We start from the raw sequence: 20,938 nt of genomic DNA on the forward strand, positions 1-20,938 counted from the left end.
AGGAATCAAATGGAGGAAGTTCAGCTTGCGAATCTGGAACGAGTGACAACTCCAAGGTACCATTTCTAATTATTTTCACTACCAACGGGATTCTTCACCCCCTGTCTGCAGAGCTGGCGTGGTCTATGAGAGCATGCAGTCTCAAGGTGTGACTTGGGCTGTATAGTTCCTGAAACTGAACCTCTCCTTTGGTTTCTTCCCATTTTTGAGTTGGTGTTCTACTCTACTCCTTGGCAATGGGAGCAAGTCTTTATCCCTCTTATAAAGTTGACTTCTGCTTATATGAAGCAGAGCTGGATTCTGTTATTCACAGCTAAGAACTCTGACAGGTACAGTGGAGAACATTATGAAAGGAATATTTGTAATTTATTTTTTAATCTGGGAGCTAAAAATGTTTACTTGGTCAGGGTTAGGAAGACAGGAGACATAGGGTGAGGATACGCTTAGGCTTGTGTGCATTTGGGGGTCAGAGAATAATCAATGGGGGCCAGCTTCCTGTGAAATCAGAGATAAGGCCTTCTATTAAAAACAAGGAGATAGTTATACATTCTCCATTATAATAGGAAGTGAAAAATTATTTGATTAGCAGCTCACATATGTAGGGTGTTTTCCATTTTGTTTTATTTTTTATTTATTTTTTTAAAATGCTTATTTATATATTTTGAGAGAGAGAGAGAGAGCGAGCATGTGCAGGGGAGGGGCAGAGAAAGAGAGAGAGAGAAAATCCCAAGCAGGCTCCACGCTGTTAGTGCAGAGCCCAATGTGGGGCTTGAACTCATGGACCATGAGATCATGGCCTGAGCTGAAATCAAGAGTGAGACGTTCAACCGACTGAACCACCCAGGTGCCCCGGGGTGTTTTCCATTATAGAAAGGGGTTTTAGAAAAATATTTATAACGGTAGAGAAAAAAAAATCTTAACTCCTATTAACCAATGTGGAAAACAGCTTACTGTGATAATTTTAGATTTATACTAATAGCCACACTGTCACAATTGAGAATTAGTAAAAGAGAAGGGACTTGTTAAAGAAAACATAAGAAGACAGTCACACACCCATCTAAAGCATCCTTTAATTATATTAAATCCAGGGAAGGAATCAAAGTGATCAACACATTTTTATCTGAGGACTTTGGGTTTTCCTTTGTGCAGTAAGATAATCCACTGACCCATGGATACTGTGTTCCTTTTTAGTAGTATGAAGGTTTGTAATTCTAACAAAAAAGTACTTTGGAAATGATTGCTTGTAATACACCTGTGCCTCACAGGCTAGCCTCTGAAGGTAGACAATACAAGTTCCCTCAGCAACAAGGAAAATGAAAAGAATGCAAGATGCCCCTGCCCTGTTTTCAGAAAGTGGGGGCTCCCAGGCGGAGCTGCTATACAGATGGACAAGAGACAAATTTTAGATAGCGATAACCTTAAAGGGAGAGTGAATTTACAGGACCTCAGGGAGGCCTGCTCTGCTTTGTGCTGATTTCTCAGGTTCCAGTGTCTCCCGTACCATCTGTCTAGATAGTGACCATTCACGTTTCACTGGACACTGTATCCATGCTTTAAATATGCTTGTAGACGTCCTCTCTTTCACCGGGGTGTCCCGTACATATATAGGATCATGGGGACATTTCTGATCTGTAATCAGGAAAATGGGAACTTTGAGCTTATTTTCCTGCCTGTTGTAATCAACGGGTTTTCGTGACATATTCCCAAAATTTGGTTCACCAACCCTTCTGATCTATGATAGTTAAGGGGGAATATTCTGCGCCCTGTGGAGATCACATATATTACCTCAGTTCATTAGTTACCACTAGTCCTCATCTGGCTTCATGATACCTGAAGTCCTTCTCCACAGTATCACTTATTAATATGTATCCTGGAAACTGTTTTGTTTACCAGCGAGTAAGTCAGTGAACTAATAAAGGGATCTCATCGAGTTTGTTCACTGGGAATTGCTATCACCTCTCCATTGAGGAAAAGAAAAAAAAAAAGGCTCAGTGCGTTCAGCAACGTTGTCTTCCTCCTGATGTTCAGACTTATACATCCAAATACATGTTCTCTGAACACATTATTTTGGATGTTCCACAGGCTCCTCAAATCCATCATACCCCAAGTTGAAGTCTGTATGTCCGATTTGCATCCCTTTTGCTATCTGGGTTCTTACCCTTGTATTTCCTATCGTAGCTAATGCATTCAATTCAGCCAGTTCCCCAAGCCCTAGGCGTGTGGATAAGGGGTCACCCTAGAGCCCTCCCTTCATCACCCCCATCTCATCTGGTCAATTACCAAGTTATTTTATTTTCATCCACTGAGTACCTTAAATCTGTCACATCTTTATGACTTTTATTCTGCTCAGACATTTCTCATCCTTAATTTCAAAGACTACAAAATTACCTGAGTCACCCTGCTGCCAGCCTCACCCTCTTCATTTCACCCTGAGCTCAACTATCATAGGGACCTATGTGGTTCCAAATCTTGACTGTTTGAAACCTACTAAGGTCCTTCTATGCCACCCCAGAAAAAGGTTTGAGATACCAAATCTTCTATGACTTGCTCCATCTTGACTACTCACATCACACCATACTTTGTACTTTAGACACACAAGAGAGACCCTCTTATTAAACTTGATTATGATTAGTGTACAGGTAGTTTTGGGGGTGGGAAATTAAATTGGACAGATTAGGTAAGGTTGTTTACAAATATTTCAACATTTCCTTTTCTTTTAGAACATGTTCATCTGAGCACTCATTTGGGATGGGGTCTAAGACTTTTCCTGAAGTAAGGATCAAGTTCAGCACGGAACTCAAGTTCAGCACATTCTTCCTTGCACAAAACACTCCCACATTTTATCATCTAGGACTTTTAGTTTGGGTTTCTTCAGAGTAAGACTTAGAGAGATTAGAAAGTATCTAAATGTACAATTCTTCCTGACTTTTGTGATTTCTACCCTCTACCCCCAATCTTAAATACTTTCCTCATCTATATCTAATTGAACAGCATTTTTTTCCTGGTCATCTTGATCAAGTCTTTCAAAGCACGTGACTTAGTTTTCACAGAAACCAAAATTCTTTCTCTTTGCATTCCTATCTCAATAGTTTGCATAATATTTAATTAAATAAGAAAAATTATAAAAGCAAGAATAACTTGTATTAAACACGTTGAGAACAACACACAGTTGGCTCCTGGAAATGTTATTCTCAAGTTATGGGGGGCAAGGTACATGCTTCCAATAAGGCCACTCGAAAAACTTTCAAGAACATATAGAGGTTACTAATATCTAGCATTCACTTTGGAATAAAAATTGGGCAGTTGATTTTACATATAGAATGAAGACCCCAGGATGATTAGCTGCGTACATTTAAATTGGGACTTAAGAGAGCTTCTGTATTCTAAACCTTATGAAGTCCTTCAATGTAGCCCACACTTCTTGTTGCATTGATTTCACTCACGTCACTTTTTCTCTCTGGCATGTCCACCCCTCCATTCTTCATTTGACTCCTGTGATCCCTCAAGGCCCATCCCAGAGATGGTCCTCCGTAACAAATTCTACCTCCTACCTCCCCAGGCCCACACAAGTTCATAGAAGGCCATAAATAAAGCACGTCCACGTGTGCATCTTTAGAGAGTGATGGTGTCAGTACCAGCCAATGCGACAGCATGTTTGGCTCCAGCTAGTCAGTTTCACTAGCATTTGCCAAGTCGTAAAGAATAAAATATGACATAAAAAGATTAACTATGAAGCTAATTTTTCATAGTCTTTTGATGAAGAATTATGAATGTCCTTGAAAGCTTTTCAAGAGTCATCAGAGAACAGATGGGAAGAGACCAGATTTTCCGTAGACACCTGTGGATAATGATATCTGTATGATCCTCTTGGATCGGTCTAAAAAATAGCTTTTTGATGATATGGATTGCAAGAAAAACATCTTGTGCTTATAGATTGGATGAAAACAAAATACCCAGTTCCAAGGCTAATTTCTTACAATTTCACCTAGAATTTATTGGTTGTGATACACTAAAAATGATGCAAACAAATGCACAAACTATTTGAATCAAAGAGCTTCTTTTTGATAGAAATGCTTCGGAAGTTGAAGTCATCTGTCTCTTAAGAGGTTTAAATTCTGGAGAATACCTAAGACATGAATTATTATCCCAACTTCTTTCAGATTAGAATTGATCAAGTCCAATTTCCAGAGCTAAAGATGAGCCCCGGAAATGTGCTAATATTATAAAAACATGTAAAAAATGATTCTGGCTCTGTGCATCTATTTTTAAACTATGTAACAATGTCAAGTGTAGAGATTTATAATCCTAGTTTAATTTCAATGTGAATATAGAAATCTTACAATTTAAATTGAGAAAATATTTTCTGGTTATCAACAATGCACTAGATATTCCACTAAGTGCAGTGGGCTCTAGAGAGGAGATTAAGGTACTGTCTTGCCCTCATGAAGCTTTCAATCTTGCCAAGTAAGATGAAACACATGTGGGTATGTTGCATGACAGACACACAAAATCTAATGTGTTATAAAAAGGAGCAAGAAGAACTTAAGAGAACAGATTGCTTCTGCTTGAGGACAGGAGGTAACACTTCCTGAGGAAATTGCACTGACAGTGGGTTCTGGAAGATGAGTAGGATTTTGAGAGAAGATTATGAGAAAAACAGTTCAATCTCAAAAAGTAAATGGTTTTTGCAAAAGCTGAAGGACAAGAAAGTTCAGGTCATTTTATGCATGAGCCACAAGCGGCAAATAATGAGTATGATGGATAAGATGTTTGGAAAGATAGGTCAGAACAGATTCTGTGTCCTATTCCCTTGCAGCAAAGCGTGGCCAGTTAAGGGAATGGGCTTGCTCGGTGAGGGGTGGGTGGGCAAACGCTGGAAGTGTATCTTAGAGAACACTCAAGGTCAGAGCTAAAGCAATCTGTGCCCCAATTGCCCTTCTGTAAAGATGGATATCAGAGTCGTTAATGAAGATTACTGGAGCTATGTCAAACACTGGGAGCGACATCTGGCAACATTAAGTGCCGTCACCACTGCCACCATTATATAAGCATCTATAGGAAGTATTATAAAGTCAAATGTCTATGGGAAAGCAGTTAATGTAAACGACTGAGGTGGGACAGGCGCTGCGACCTGAAGAGTAGGCCTGTTTACCCAAACAAGTGCTTCTCAAACTTTAATGCGCATGTCAGTCGCATGGGAATCTTATTAAAATGCTGACCATGATTGATCAGATCCTGCATTTCGTAGCACCTCCCAGATGATGTCCACATTTTGAGTAGCAAGTCTGAAACATCTCTGACTCAGATGCAGTTGACTGTGCCTTGAGAGAATGTGGGGATGAGCACCTAAAGGCCAGATCTAACTTTCCAAAGGAGACAGGAGTCCTTGTTTTCTAGAAGATACGAAGCCTCTCAATGTTTAAATGTTCGCAATTATTTCAAAAACAATGCCTGTGTAAAGACACTGCATACTTTCCAAGCCGGATTCTGCCCGTGGGCACTCAGTCCGCAAACTCCTGGCTGACTCAGCAGTGAGCCAGGATCAAAACTGGTGGTGAGAAACCAGGGAAGTTCAAGAGAGCAAACAGACTGGAGTTAGGGCTGACAAGATCCCGGGGGCAGAGTGTGAATTTGTGAGAAGGCTTTCAGCACTGGTGTCACACGTGCATGCTGAGTCCACTGAAGAGATAGGATGCACTGTAAAGAGATTTCTGAATCTTATTAAAATGTTAGGGTTTCGTTTTGTAGGAAATAAGGTACTATACTGAAGGCTACTTGGATCAGGGGAGCCTGAATTAGTCAGGAGACAAAATCCAAGACGAACGAAGAGAAAACAGTTGTCTCACAAAGACTGCATAGAGTAATATGAATTGCTAATAGAGATTTTCAAGAAGAGGTCCTACTAGGCCTACTTTAATGAATTAGATAAGGCTCATTTCTAATTAACAGCATCCATTTGCATGCAAACAATGAACTCAGGTCTTTAAAAAACAATTTCTTCCCTTAAGTACATTTAGGAATGCCTCCCATTAGCTTATTTATGCCATTAATTTGCTTGGCAAACTGGCATAGATTATATGCAGGTAAACTTGGGTTCAAAGTATCAGGAGTAGGAGCATTGAAATGAGTAAGAAGTTACACATTTTACATGACAAAAAGTGAAGCCCTAGTTTCCACAATAAGGGCTTTTAAGTACAACTAGCCTTATTCTGAACTTTGATGCAGAACTGAAAGGGATTTTTGTGTCCTTTTGAAAGCAGTGTGAAAACATTTCCCCCTAGGACTGCATGCCAGAAAACTGCCCGTCTTCCTTTCAGAAAGGGTTAGTGCCCACATTTTGGTTTCGATATACCATTCCCCACCGAAAGAAACCAGAGGCTCTTGGACAACTGGTTGATTCCAAACCTGGGGCAGGGAAAGTACAAGGTGAGCATGGAAACATTAAAGCCAGAACCTTGGACAAGCTCCCACTGGTCAGATTTAATAACAGTGAGAACATCAACAAGAGGAATAACTGTAACTCACTGTAACATATTGAATAAATAAGAATCCATAAATCCGTACTGACATCAAGGAGAAAAATGAAAGCTTTTCTTTTCAAATAGAAGAAATCAGTTGGTAGGATCATGTCAGAATTCAGAAAAATCACCATTATGCAACCCTAATGAAGCGACTTAGGGAAGGACCATCAAAGGATATTGAAGCCATTAGATGACTTACTAATTTAAAAAGATGACACTTGACAGTTCAGGATCTGATGGTCACCACCTAAACCAAGTAATCAAACTTAGCAGCATTACAAGTGGGAACTACCTCATACCATGACCTCCCGATGGGGTCTGAAGTACATTCCCTCTTTTATGAAGTATTCTTAAGTATTCTTGCCAAAAACATTTGACCTGCATCTTTTCAAGTCTCATCTAGACCCAACTTCCAGTTTAAAAGAAATACAGAGACTAGAGAACAAGTTAAATCACACAATGAAGGGGAAAAAATCAGATAAATGCAGAAAGGTGAGTTTTGTTTTTGTTTTTGACAATATTGTACAAAATTCTTCCAAATGTTAATATCAGTAAAAAGAAAGAAATCACAATATGTCACTTTGGAGTAAGGATTATTTGGGGCTGAAGGCAACTGAGAAACAGCAGAGACAGGAAAAGCTCTCCAACCTGTGTATTTCTGTCTGAAGGCAGGGCATACCCTGGCCTTCACGAAGGTACTCTCCCTCCTCTTTCTGGACCAGGAATAGCAGAAGACTTTTTATCACTGGAGTCTGCAGCACTGACTTGAATCTACTCACTACTGAAATATCCTTATCTTGCATTAGTTTCCCCATATATTTGACTTCCTGTAATCTATCCCCCCTAGAAAACCACACGCCTTTCCTTTGTCTCGTCACCTTGCTACAATTTGATCACTCTTTGTTAAAACGGTATATAACTCTTAGGCCTACCACTTCTTTGGCATTCTCAGTTCTTTTCTATGAAGCCCTTCATGCCACATTAAAACACTACCATCAAATAAAATGTGCATGCCTTTTCTCCTATTAATGTGTCTTTTGTCAATTTAACTTGGAGTTTCCAGACACTGAAACCAAGAGGGTAGAAGAGAAAGTTTTTTTCCCCCTCTCTTAAAAAACCAAATGCAATACATAAAACATCATGGGACACTGGTATGAAAAAAAACCTCAAAGAATGATATGAAAGACATTTTTGAACCAGTGGGTCAATTTGGTTATGGGCAGGAAAATATGGTATTTTTAATTTTCTTGAGCATGATAAGCAAGATGGCATGCCATTATTCTAAGGAAATGCATAGTGAAGTATCTAGGGGTTCAGTATAAGGGGGTTTATAACTTACAAATGTTAAAACAACAACAAAAAAAGTGTGTGTGTATGAGAGAGAGAGAGAGAGAGAGAGAGAGAGAGAGAGAGAGAATTCCCTACATTAAATAAAGGCACATATAGGGGAGGTAGGGAGACAGAGAGAAAAAACATATATGACAAGATGTTAGCTCCTGAATCTAGGGATTTAGGAGAAGGAGAGGAGGGTATATGGGTATTCCTTATGCTACTTTTTTCTATTTTTCTATATGCTTCTAATTTTTCATTAAAAAGTTGGAAAAACAAAGATTTCAGGCAATGTATTCCATCAGGTGATATTTAAATTAAACTCTGATTCCTCAGTATTTGTTAGAACAATAATTGCCTTATCTCTACAATGGTGGAAAAAATACCTTATTTGTCCACAGGGAAAAGAGAGATAAATTCTTGAGGTCATTTTTTATTGCTATGGATTATGATTCAGAGAGTCCTCCATTTAGAAATTCTACTTCCCGTCACCTTGCAGCCCTCTTCCATTCCATCTTTTATCAACTGGTATTATTCTAAGTGAAATGGATTTCCTTATGTTGTCAGCTACCCATTGTTTAAAGGCCTGCCTACCCACATTCCCTTGACTGGTACATCTTCTGGAATATTCCGGAAAAAAAAAAGTGCAGGAAGGTAGTGACTCCACCATCAAAAGGACTGAAACCACAGTACAGGATAATGAGGTCTGGGCAGATAAACAGCTGGCTAGATACAGATAAGATCCTTTTTTTTCGCCTATGCCATGGACCCTTCTGGCAATCTGGTGAAGCCTGGGAGTCTTCTCAGAATAATGTTTGAAGTCCAGAATATAACACACCCAGAACTCTGAAGAAAGTCAGTTGTACTGAAAAATAGCTATAAAACTATTAGAAAAAAAAATTGTGATATAGCAATACTTGGGCTTGTTTCTTATTAACACATTCATAAGATCTTGTGGAAGATATGATAACTAGTGTAGCTATGGAGAGTGATAACCATGAACAATACTTTGAGACATCTATAACAGCGCTACTGAAATATTAAAAAACACCTGTGATCTCACAGGCGCTGCTAGTATTACTCTGGTTTGTTACCTTCCTTCAAAATGGAAGGGAATGCTCAATTTCCATTACAGGTTAGCAAAAACAAAGAGGTATTTATTTTTCCCATTCAAGCTCAGGGCACCCCTTGAATTCTACCCATGGACCTGGGCTTAAGAATCTTCATATATAGGTTTGCTTTGTTATAACCTATGACTTCCTTTATGGCTGATAAATCTACATTCGCGTCTTCTTCATTTACAAAGACCACTTTGGTGGTTAAGCCATCGTTAAACTCATTATATTCTCCAGCTTAAACCCATAGATGTTATCCAGTTCCTCTGCTACATAATCGAGGCAACAGTGAATTTTCTATCTTAAATTGTATACTTAATTGACTGTATTCTGTACTTCATTTAATTCCAAAATACACTAACCTCAATGGACGTCCACTGATATGTGAATTTGTTCTGGGAATTTTCTGCTCGTGTTTCTGATATCTTGCATTTTCAAGAGAAGGGTTTAAAATTATGTAGCTGTAAGGCTCCAGATAGTTTTTGCAGACTTTTTTTTTTTTTGCTTAAATTGTATACTTTCTTTCATAGGAGTACCTGAACTAGACAACATGAAATATGTCCAACAGCTGCGTTTAAAAGCCCATTGCAAACTAAGAATGCCATTGTGAACTTGAATAGTCATCTTATTTTTCACCTGTGCAATACCTAACTTCCATTTCCTGCTAACTTCTGCTTGGACTGTACTGAAAGCATGCCACTGATTAATAATAGCTTCATGAGTACAACTCTCCCACAATTGTTAGGTTAACATATTCTTTATAAATTTTTTTTTTTACTTTTTTTTTCTTTATTTGCTACTGGGTGCTTGGAAATAGTTGTCAGTGTATTGGTAGAAAAGCACTTCTATATTATTACTTTTTTACATTTCATAAAATTTAAGCGATAAAAAATCCTCAGGAAGTATGCCGCAAAATTGATCTCAGTGGAAATTTAAATATGCTAACATTTATTTTTAAAATGTAGTGTGAAGTAGACAACTTTAAAAGCTGAGTTGAAAAAAAAAAAAACTCCAGGAAGCTGATCTGGACTTTTTAAAGCACAAAAGTGCAATATTTAATGTAGGTCAAAATGGTTAAATGGGAGAACGATTTCTAACCAATTACAGCCAAATCCCTAGCCGTAATTAACCTACAATTTGTGTAATATTTCACCACAGAGTCAGCATATACTACTTTCTTATAAACTTAGAAGGATCTACAATTTTAGAGCTTATTTAGTGTAACAGGCATATTGCCCTATTTTTATTTAAAAGTTCTGATTTTCATTTAGAAGTCAGTAACAGATCATTTTTTCAACTGAATTTTTAAAAACTTGTTACCAGAAAAAATATTAACATATTTAAATGATACATGAGCTAGAGACACTACAAAGTGAGAAACAATACTTTAAATATAATAAAAAATAATCTTCCAATCCATTTAATCTACTGTATGAATTCAAGTTATTCGTTTTTAGAGCATGTTATTCAATTTTCCTTAATATTTTCATTTGTTAACATCTTATTTTAGACTGGACTGACTTTAGTTCCGAAATGATATTATACAGGTTTAAAGCTGCTCCTCCCATAAATGTATCAGTCAAGTAATGGTATAGTAGTGTGTATAACAGAGAGATTTCAATGTGGGGAAAAAGCATATGATTTTCCCAAGGAAGCAGTTTAACCACAAAGCTTAGAACTTTATTTTACGCCATCTATATAAAAATTATAATATTTTCTAAACCAAAATATAAAATAACCATGTTTTTAGACAGTACTATTCTTTTTAAACTTTATTAAGATTTGTGTGTGTGTGTGTGTGTGTGTGTGTGTGTAGGTCAACTAATGCATCCCTTTTGCAAAGGAATATGAATTCTATCTACTTCCTGAATTATGCAAAAGGAGCAAAGGCTCCAAGAGGAGGTGGGCAAAGTCAATGGACCTAATTCTGAAACCTTTCTAATACATCCTCACCAAAGACGTTCATCAAAGTGTGGCCCTAGCTTTCTGAATATTAAAATCCACCTATTATGTAGATGATAGGTAGGAAGCAAGAGCTTGGCAACAGAACTGTTTTCATTGTTCATAACAATAGTCTCATTTGGTAAATAAAGGCCAAGTCCTCCCTTATGAAACAGGCAACATTAACATCAACAACTGGAAACATAATACAAACTCCCATTTATAAAAATATGTATGCCTTCCAAGTGTGGCAGCATACATTTGGCTTTTCTGTGCTTTCAGGACCTTCCAAGAGAAAGTTAAAAGGTGACTGAATTCAACAATAACCTTTCCGAGGTTTTGTTTTCCCCTTTGGGTTTGACTGTTGTGGCCCAAGTCTCTCTGCAAGCATGTACTAACAAATGGAGTGGAACTAAAAAGTAAATACCACTATCTTGGTTTTTAGCATCATAGTCATGTTCGTAGCTGCTAAAAAGCATAGACAGATAGCATTCTTTCCTACAAAACAGTCATTTATAATTTCCTTTCTCCATCTTCTTTAAAATGAATAAAACTCAGCTTGTTAAGATTGGAATATACCAGGGGCACGTGGGTGGCTCAGTCGGTTAAGTATCCAACTCTTGATTTTGGCTCAAATCAGGATCCCATGGTTCATGGTTGGAGCCCCATGTGGCCCTCCATGCTGACCCTGCTTGGGATTCTCTCTTGCTTTCTCTGTTCACCTCCCCTATTCATTCTCTCTCTCTCTCTCTCTCTCTCAAAAATAAATCAATAAATTAACATTAAAAACGATTGGAATATACTGAAGATATTCATATCTGAACAACCATGGGTGATATTTATTTATTTATTTACTTATTTATTGTTAAATGTTTAAAAAATGTTTGTTTATGTTTGAGAGACAGGGAGACAGAGCATGAACAGGCAGGAGGAGAGAAAGAGGGAGACACAGAATCCAAAGCAGGCCCCAGGTTCTGAGCTCTCAGCACAGAGCCAGATGTGGGGCCTGAACTCACAAACCATGAGACCATGACCTGAGCTGAAGTCGCAAGCTCAACCTTCTGAGCCACCCAGGTGCCCCAACCGTGAGTGATATTTACAACGAATTTGAAAGTTTAAAATAGCGGGAAGGTACTGCTTATTTCACTCGCAACAGCTACATGTTTCAGTATATGAGAAAAAGAAAAAAAAAAATCATTATTGCTACTGATTAAGTGTTGAGGCGCTTCTTAACCTTGGTGCCTCCCACTCTGGTTACAATCTTTGACAAAATCTTTTTTAGAAGACAGCTTAAATAGCTCTGCTAAAATTTTAGAATTCCTATTTTTATCTATCGTCCTACCTCTTTTTTCTCTCTGCCAGCTGTTTGGAGACCTCCTGCCACCGCAGATTCAGGCTTCCCAGTTTTTCTTGTAAAATACCGGCATCTGTTTTTGAGGACTGTTGAATTATTTCTTCCCCAGTTGCATTCAATATCCTGACAACAGTTTGCCGCTGCCCGATGCCATCCTGGAGTTCCTGTAAGATACCAAAAAGGCAAAACAAAAATGAAGCCCTACATCCTTCTGTTTGAGAAAGATTTAACAATGTGCTACCACATGCAGTTCTACCGGGAGAGAAAGAAATAAAAAAGCTCCACGTGAAAGTTTCTCTGTGAAACTGACATGCCTATATCCAAAGGCTACAAGACAGAAAGACACCTTTTATGTGTTAGCAAAAAAGCACCCTCTCAGTTCAGCTCCAGTTTTTCTATTTGTAAAGCTTGTCAGCTAGACGATGTTATAATGTCCTACAAATCAATTAGTTGGAAACCTTCTCAAGAGCAAATTCGATTTCTTGTCCCCACAAGGATGTTCCATGTTTAACAGTCTATGAAGTGTTGTAAAATTTCAACATGAAAAAAGTATTTGGATTTCTTAATGACTATCGATAGGAGAGGTGAAAAAGAACACACATAGTTTAGGCACAGTGTTTTAAAAAAAAAAAACAAAACCAAACCTCTGGAGATATTTAAACACAAATTCATTGGTACATTCAAAGGAAATTTATTTCAAATTCTGTTTCCATCAAGGTATTTTGCATTATAAAACCACCTAAAACTGAGAATTAATTGCTTCTGGGGGCAGCCTATCAAAAAATCCCTAAGGTACAGTGATAAATTTAAAAATAATCTATAGCTGCCAGAACATTTTTATGAGTCATTGATGGTGTCAAGCTTAAATATCTTCTACTTTTCACTCTGAATGAAATTTTAAGAGTATCGGCAAAGGAGTGTCATTAGAAAGGAGACTAGTACAACCAGATATACCTAAAAACAAAATGTTTTTTATCATTACATAAAAATGGCACTGTACCTTTAAGAAAAAGATCATACAGAATGTTTGAGGCAATTAAAATAGTCTATTACTAAATCCGAAGGTTAGAAAATGAAATAGTCTGAGAACTTGAGATCTCTACCATGTTTACATCGAAAGAACTCAAAAATCCTTACACACGATAGCAGAAAGTCAGTATGCAGAACATGTTCCTGAAATATGTGATCCACATTATCTAACAATACTCATATTTCCCTGTCTTTTGAGCCAATACCAAGGACATAGTAAACCGGAGTTCACACTTGTAGAATAAATGAATGAATGCATGTCTTCTGAGACTGGGTCAAATCTTCCTAAGTTTTATTCCACACACACAAAAACTGTTTTTTCTACTTTTCTGTATTATTTTGAATACAAAAATTTCTGGTAGTATAACTTGAACAGTTAAAAGACTCAATAAATCAGCAAAAATGACAACAAGGCCATTATTCCAAGGATGTGGTGCTTCAAATGAATATAAAATAGTGCAGTTATGGAACTATTCATATGCTTTCCTCACCATACTCTCTTTTTTTAAAAAAAATGTTTAATGTTTATTTATTTTTTAGAGAGTGAAAGAGAGACAGAGTGTGAGCAGGGGAGGGGCAGAGAGAGAGAAAAACCAGACTCTGGGCAGACTCTGAAGCAGGCTCCAGGCTCCGAGCTGTTAGCACAGAGCCCCGACGTGGGGCTCGAACTCACGAGCAGTGAGACCATGACCTGAGCTGAAGTCAGACGCTCAACTGACTGAGCCATCCAGGCAGCCCGTACTCCCTTAAATGTACATAAGATATGCTCTAGTAAACATGTGATGTTTGCTTGCAATTAGTTGCTTTTGCACCATTACTTACATCTCACTCTACCCATTCATATCAGTGTCGCACACGACACTCACTTGCTTAGTAAGAGATACACTCATTCGTAACAAATTATATCTATATTCCTATTATACCATCCTTTCACGGAAGTCAGAGAATGTGTCCCATTCATGATTGTGTCCCTAATGCTTAGTACAATAGCTGGCGCATGGGAGGTTTCAGTGAGTACCTGTTGAGTGAATGAATGCATCTATAAATGAAGGAAATGGGGGAGGAAAGTAGGAAGGGAAATGTTCGGCTTCATCACTGCCATGGTGTCATTAGTATTAATACAGTAGTTGGGCCTCCTAGAGATTCAAAGACGTTAGTACAATATTCTAGGTTTTGGTCAGTATTTAATCTCGCTGATGAGGGTAGACACAGTTGTGAAGGATAATTTGTTGTACTACATAGAGAAAGCAAGAGGCTCATAAAAGACGTACCAGAAGAGAGAAGGTCTTGGTGGAAGGGTGAGGAGGAGATTCTTCTGGAGGACTGTGAAATGTAAAGAATGGGTATATTTGAGAAACATGGAGGGTCAGGGGGGCAAGGGGAAAGCACAAGGCAAGGCCTACGATGTGCACTCTCCACGATCTGATCAGGACTATGTTTCTGGGCTTAGTGTCACTGTATGAGAGTAGGAGTTCAGACAGAGGGGCAGTCCTGGGCGTACCTGGGGCCTAGGCAGAGAGGACTTGGTTTTTCCTTGAGGAGTTTGCAATTCTTTGAATGGCAACAGAAAATAACTTCCGTTTTAAGTACAGGAGTGTCCGAGCTAGAGCTGTGTTTCTGGGTAATTCTGAGGCAGAGTTGAGGCTAATGCTAAGACAGGGACGCAGATAAAATACGAGGACAGGATTCTGGAAGACTGGTAGTTGGGTAAAATTGGACTTGGGATGATGCACTAGAAGGTAAAGGATAAGCCTAATCCACTGTGAAGGCAGAATCTACAGGATTTGGGAAATGGATGGATCTGACAATCACTTACAACTACTGAAATGGGAATTTTTTGCCTAAAAGGCAGAAATCAGGGAAGTAGAGGAGAAAGATTAAGACTCTCATTTGTATCTTCCAGTGGTGTCCAGTGCCCCTGTGTATTAGTAACACTTTGACAAAATGCGTGGCATACCTATCAGATGTGTGCCTTGGCAGTATGTCTCAGACTTTCAAGTGCACGAGAATCTCCTAGAGAACTTGTTAAGCTGCCGATTCTGGTTCAGTGGGCCCGTGGAGGGCCCGGAATTCTCTACTTCTGACAAGCTTCACAGGGATGTCAATGCTCCCGGTCCAGGAACACCACAGTGAGTAGTACGATGATAGACTAAATGCCTTCTGAATCGTGGTTAAGTAATCAAAGAATTCCTGATGGTGGCTTATAACGCTATGAGGTAAAGCTGCTTCGGAATTTATCTCAGCCCTCTTGCTACGCAGTTTTGATCTTGGCCCTTCTACTCCATGGCTGATGGCTACAGTGACTTTTACAACCCAATTGTAGAATCAACAAGGGTTTTACTGTTTCTATTTCCCAGATAAGAGATAGAATTGAATAGCTAAGAATAAAGCAATAATTTAAAATTGTTAGATCTAAATCTCATTTACATAGAGTCCCAAATCAGGGCCTTCAGGTTTTTTAATTTTGTGAAAGAATAGCTCATTAAATAGTCTGTCACATTTGTATGAGAAGATTTTGTAATCAGGAGAGGTATTTACAGGGTCTGATCTGCGGGAGGACGGTTTTCAGTAATAAAGCCCAAGACAGATAATGGATGGAAACAGGAAGTAAAAATCGGTACATGCTGGTTTACAGTTAGCCTCTGAGCCCAAAGAAGATAAAATTTGATTTAACAAATTAAATGTAAAACCTCAATCGACTTTATTCACTTAGGGAAAAACAAATTAATTTTAATTCTACAGCTTCTAAATATTTTAAGCACTAAATTATTCACTACCAGCGAAATTTCCAAGCTTTGATATCATACTAATGTTGTGTTGTCACAGGCATCCTTATCTATTTCTCTGGCAATTAACATCTAGTTTTAGTTTGGGACAGAAAGAAAATCATAATTAAATCTATTGGATTATTCATCACAGTTAGAAAGCTTATTGTGTTTTGATTCTGATATGAAAGCATCATTCTTAATAAGGATTCCGTATCAGACTTCCCGAGGGAACTTTTTCAAAATATAAAAGCCCAGAATTCCACCGTAAGGTGACTCAATCAGAATCTCTAGAGGTAAGGGGACAAAGGAGTACAAAATAGATTTACTATTCAAGAGAGAGTAGGCAAGAGACACGTTGAAGGGGCAAGTGAACAGGAGAGACATGCTTTAGAGTTACCGCCATTATCCTCAACTTCTTGTATGCTTTTTAAATTGAGAAATGTTCCTAAATTATAGAAAATGACATATACACTTAAGTCCTTCAAGTCTGGTCCAATTGAGGGAAAGGAAGAGAAATTATAGATAAGGAAGGAACTGCTACATTTTTATAGAAGAAAGAATATGAGGCAAAAGAAGCCAGTACATTTGGTATGAAAACATTGCATAAATTAAAAAAAAAAGTATGCTTGCCAAACTATTCAAAACTGTATGAAAGCACAACAAATGGAACATAAAATATGACCAATAAAGAAAAAAGAATAAGCTATGAAGCAGTTACGGGAAATCGTACAATGACAAATTGGACAAGCTACATAGGAGATAAAGAATTGGCAAAATATCACAAACTCGGCAGAATAGGAAAACAGAAGAGATAAAAAAGTGATTGGGAGAAAAGATCAAGACCGAGGGAAACAGGAGAAAGAAAACCAAATTTTCATTGAACACGTCAATGTGTCAAGAATGCAATTCTGTGATTTAATTGTAATTTTGTTCAAGATTTCCTCTGAGACAGATTAATCATTGACTCTGTTCATTCACTGGTCAAGTGAAAATACGTAAGAATATGATCATTATGAACACTTGTGAAATGGCTGGACAGAATTATACTGCACAATTTCATAGTAATATGATGCATTACCTTTTACCTACTTGCTTTACTCTTTCTGTCCTGCTTAAGACCATGACCACTCCTTCTCTTTGTCAGTTGCTAGAATTCAAGCAAGAGTCTGAAAAACAGTTTCAGGTCCTTTTCTCAGAGATAAATGAGTTTGCCTCTCATGTTAATTCTTAGAGTATATAGTCACCACTGCTTTTAGGGGTTTTAATAAGCTTCAGACAATATCTTTCACCTTGTATCAGATGATGAATTTTTCTAAGAAAGCAACATGAATGGGCAAATGCCGAAAACATACAGGAGGTTCAGCAACAGTACACGTGCAACCTAGCCCGTCGGTGGACTGGTGATGCCATCCTGGCGGAAGACCTGATGCCCCTGTGAGAAGATCTCATGATGACAGGGACAAGGACTAAAAGATAGCTGAAATCTGGGAAATGCAGGAGTTAAAAGAGGGAAAGGCAAGACTAGAGAAATGGTACCTATTAAAAAGGAATGAAAAAACAGAAGCGTGGTGTAGAGAAACGGCAATTTTTGAATAAAGAATGAAAGCTGTAGGAGGCAAGGAGCAAGGCCCAGGTTGGGTACCTAGAATGAGGATGTCAAGAATGATGCCTACGTACTAACTACAAGATCAAGTCCAAACACTAGCTTACTGAGGCCGAAAGGGCCTCTGCTGCCTCTTTTCCCCCGCTGGCCTGATGTTTCCCACTGTCTACCTTAGCTCCAACTCCCAGTAAAACTGAGTAACTTTCTACTTATATATAGATGCTCCCAAGTTTTGCAGGGCAAAGTCATTATTCATCTGTAATGCTCAGATTAAATGTTCCCTCTTCTGCTGGACCCGTTAAGAGCCCAGAGAGAGCTACGTGCCTCTCCAATATGTACTTATTAAATATTTCTATTTAGCATCATTCATTGGTAGCATTTATGTCTCTATGAGACTTCATAGTTGATAATTAAGTCATAGTGAAATAATGTTTTCTTCTTTTGACCATAAAATATGAATCTAAGTTTGAGCCGTATCTCAGATTCAACTTTTACCTAAGTACCTTACAGGCCTTTTATTACTAATTTGCAACGTAAGTCAAATCAAAGAGGAACGACCTTTACAAATGATCGACCAGACACAAAATGCACCTTTTTATCCTATTCTTTCTCCCGGTCTAATTTTATTTTGCATTTCAGTAAACATGTATCATGTCTGACTAATAATAATGCTAGAACCATCTGCATGTTTCTGTTTGTTGCAGGAATTGGAGGCAGGAAGGGGATGGCTGTTAAATTTTATCTCATATTCTCTTTTTCCTGGGTGCTATGATACTAGGTATGCTTGTTGGTACAGGTACACTTCCCTAACTGCTCCTGATAATGGTGGCTATAAAAGAATAATGAGAAGTCCTTTTAAAACTAGAATTAGACTGTTCCTTTCCAGTCTATTCCAAAGCAAATGTCCTGCCAATGAACTAGAGGAAAATTATGTACAGTAGCGATCTATTTTAATGGGACATTTACCTAATATCAAATTACAATGAAATTTCCTTTGGATGTGTTTATCTCATCGACATCAGTGATATATACAGTCATCATTATCAGTGCTATTAATGTGGATACCAAACGGATTCATCAAAGTGCTTTAAGTACTACATGCTTTGAAAGGTTATCTCAGGCTTTCTGTTTTCTTTCTTTCTTTCCCAAGAAATAATGCCCTGGGCAGAAAATCCCCAAAACATACATTCCTTAATTTCAAGCAGAGATTCCATAGGGAAAAAAAAAGTACATATGTTAAATCTCTGCCTTTGGGGCTCTGATATTAAAGACTGCAAGTTAAACCCATCCTCAGACATGATTTGGCGTTAGAAATTTAATAAGTTTGGGTGGGGCATGAATACATTCTGCTCTCTGAAGGCATTTGAATTAGTGGTCCTTGTTTTAAAGAAAACTGTTATAAAGCACACAACTTTGCAACGTTAATAGGTTTTACTTAGTTAAAAATCAATGACAGGCCTCTTTAGGTTCACAGATTTAGTCAATCCTTCTTGGCTTCTAAATCATTCATTAGAACTTCAGGAGAACTAGTTGGGAATATTTAAGAGTTGTCCTTTGTCTCCATTTACATAGGTTTTTATGAAACCAAATATACCTTTCTCTGATCAAAAGGAGGTTCTTCTCTATGACCATATCTGCTCTTTTTTTTTTTAAACTGAAGGAAAATTAACACACAGTGTTATATTAGGTTCAGGTGTATAATACAAGGATTCAGCAATTCTATATATTACTTAATGCTCATTATGATTTAGTATACTATTAATCTCCATTATCTATTTCACCCATTCCCACCACTCACCTCTCTTCCAAGCATCTATCCAGAGATAAATGGATAAAGAAGATGTGGTACATATATACAATGGAATATTACTCAGCCATAAAAAAGCAGTGAGCTCTTGCCATTTGCCACAACATGCATGTATCTACAGGGTATTATGCTAAGTTAAATGAGTCAGAGAAACACAAATGCCCTATTATTTCATATATATGTGGGATTTAAGAAAAGAACAAAGAAAAAAGATGAAAAAAAACCCAGACTCTTAAATACAGAGAACATGCTTGCTCTCTTAATAAGAGATCCTGGTAAGAGAACATATCACTTCAGCCATAAATTTCTCTCTAAAGAATTATTAGGGTACTTGTAAAAACATGTGACATATTTCATCATGAAACATATGGCATGTGACCAGAAGATACTTGCTCTGAGGCAGAAGAACTTGAAAGGAGACACAGGTCATTTTAAAATTCCTTCTTTCTAGAGGTCTTATCAGTTTGGAGCCACCCAAATATTGATTCAAAAGACATTTGGTGGAATAAAAAGTGTAGTGAGTGTACAAAAAAAGCAACATAACTGGTTTTTTTTAAAGCAAGATGACGTGTAAATGGAATTAAGAACTGAAAATACTTGATTACAAGTCCAATCTCATTGGCTTTGGAAAGTTGCAGTTTCCTATTGGCTCTTGCCGTGCTTATGAAAAGTTTTCACTCCGTGAGTCATTCATTGACTACACAACTGTTCACTGCGTGTCTCCTATGGGCCAGGCACTCTTCCAGGTGCCAGTTATTGTCACCTGCAGAAGGAGTGGATTGGAGAAGCTCTGGAGTAGAAGTAGGGAGACCAACTAGTTGAGGTAAGAGAAATGGTAGTGTGGACTGGGAGGTAGCAGTAGAAATATGGAGAAGCGGTTGGAAACGATTGACATTTGGGAGGTAAATAGGATTTAGCCATTCACTAAGGATGTGAGGGAAGGCAAGGTTAGCAACTATTCATGTTGCTATTTAAGAAATCAGAAATTAAACCTTTCCCTTCAGAGACTCCCTTCTGTCCTCAGAGGAAGTTTATGTTCCTTAGCTTTGGCATAATCTCTAAGTGATTGTTTAATGTAGGCAAACTGTTCAATGCGAGTAAGTATTACCTTCACTATGATTCACTTCAACAAGTACTTAGGTAACTACTCTGTGTCTGATGCTTCTAGGCGATAGATAATCTCGTCTTTTCCTGCCATTGCTCGATTTAACGGAGGAGAGCAGAGTTAGTAAATAACTATATACAATGGTGTATAACAACACAGCTATGGAGATGCTATGTGAATAAAATAGATCAATCGTGTGATTCGGAGTACGATGATATGTGTACACATGTCTGTATCTGTGTGTGGGAAGGTGGGAAAAGGAACATAAACATGGTAGTAATTAAGACTATACAAGACTCAAGACAGTTTTCTTCATTCGTTATATTACCAGACACAGTGCTGGGCATTGCTTACCTTAATACTTGC

At 37.9% G+C, this 20,938-nt stretch overlaps 1 protein-coding gene across 16 annotated transcripts in view; it reads right to left on the reverse strand.

The window, feature by feature from the left end:
- Positions 1–20,938, reverse strand: part of DMD (dystrophin) — a 2,092,562-nt gene that overhangs the window by 796,311 nt on the left and 1,275,313 nt on the right. For all 16 annotated transcript variants that reach the window (XM_053201917.1, XM_053201921.1, XM_053201923.1 and 13 more), the window contains one exon: positions 12,249–12,424. In XM_053201917.1, coding sequence (XP_053057892.1) covers positions 12,249–12,424 — 176 coding nt within the window. The remainder of the gene's footprint in view (positions 1–12,248; positions 12,425–20,938) is intronic.

This window comes from Acinonyx jubatus, chromosome X, assembly GCF_027475565.1.
Source record: "Acinonyx jubatus isolate Ajub_Pintada_27869175 chromosome X, VMU_Ajub_asm_v1.0, whole genome shotgun sequence".
NCBI classification, from domain to species: Eukaryota; Metazoa; Chordata; class Mammalia; order Carnivora; family Felidae; genus Acinonyx; species Acinonyx jubatus.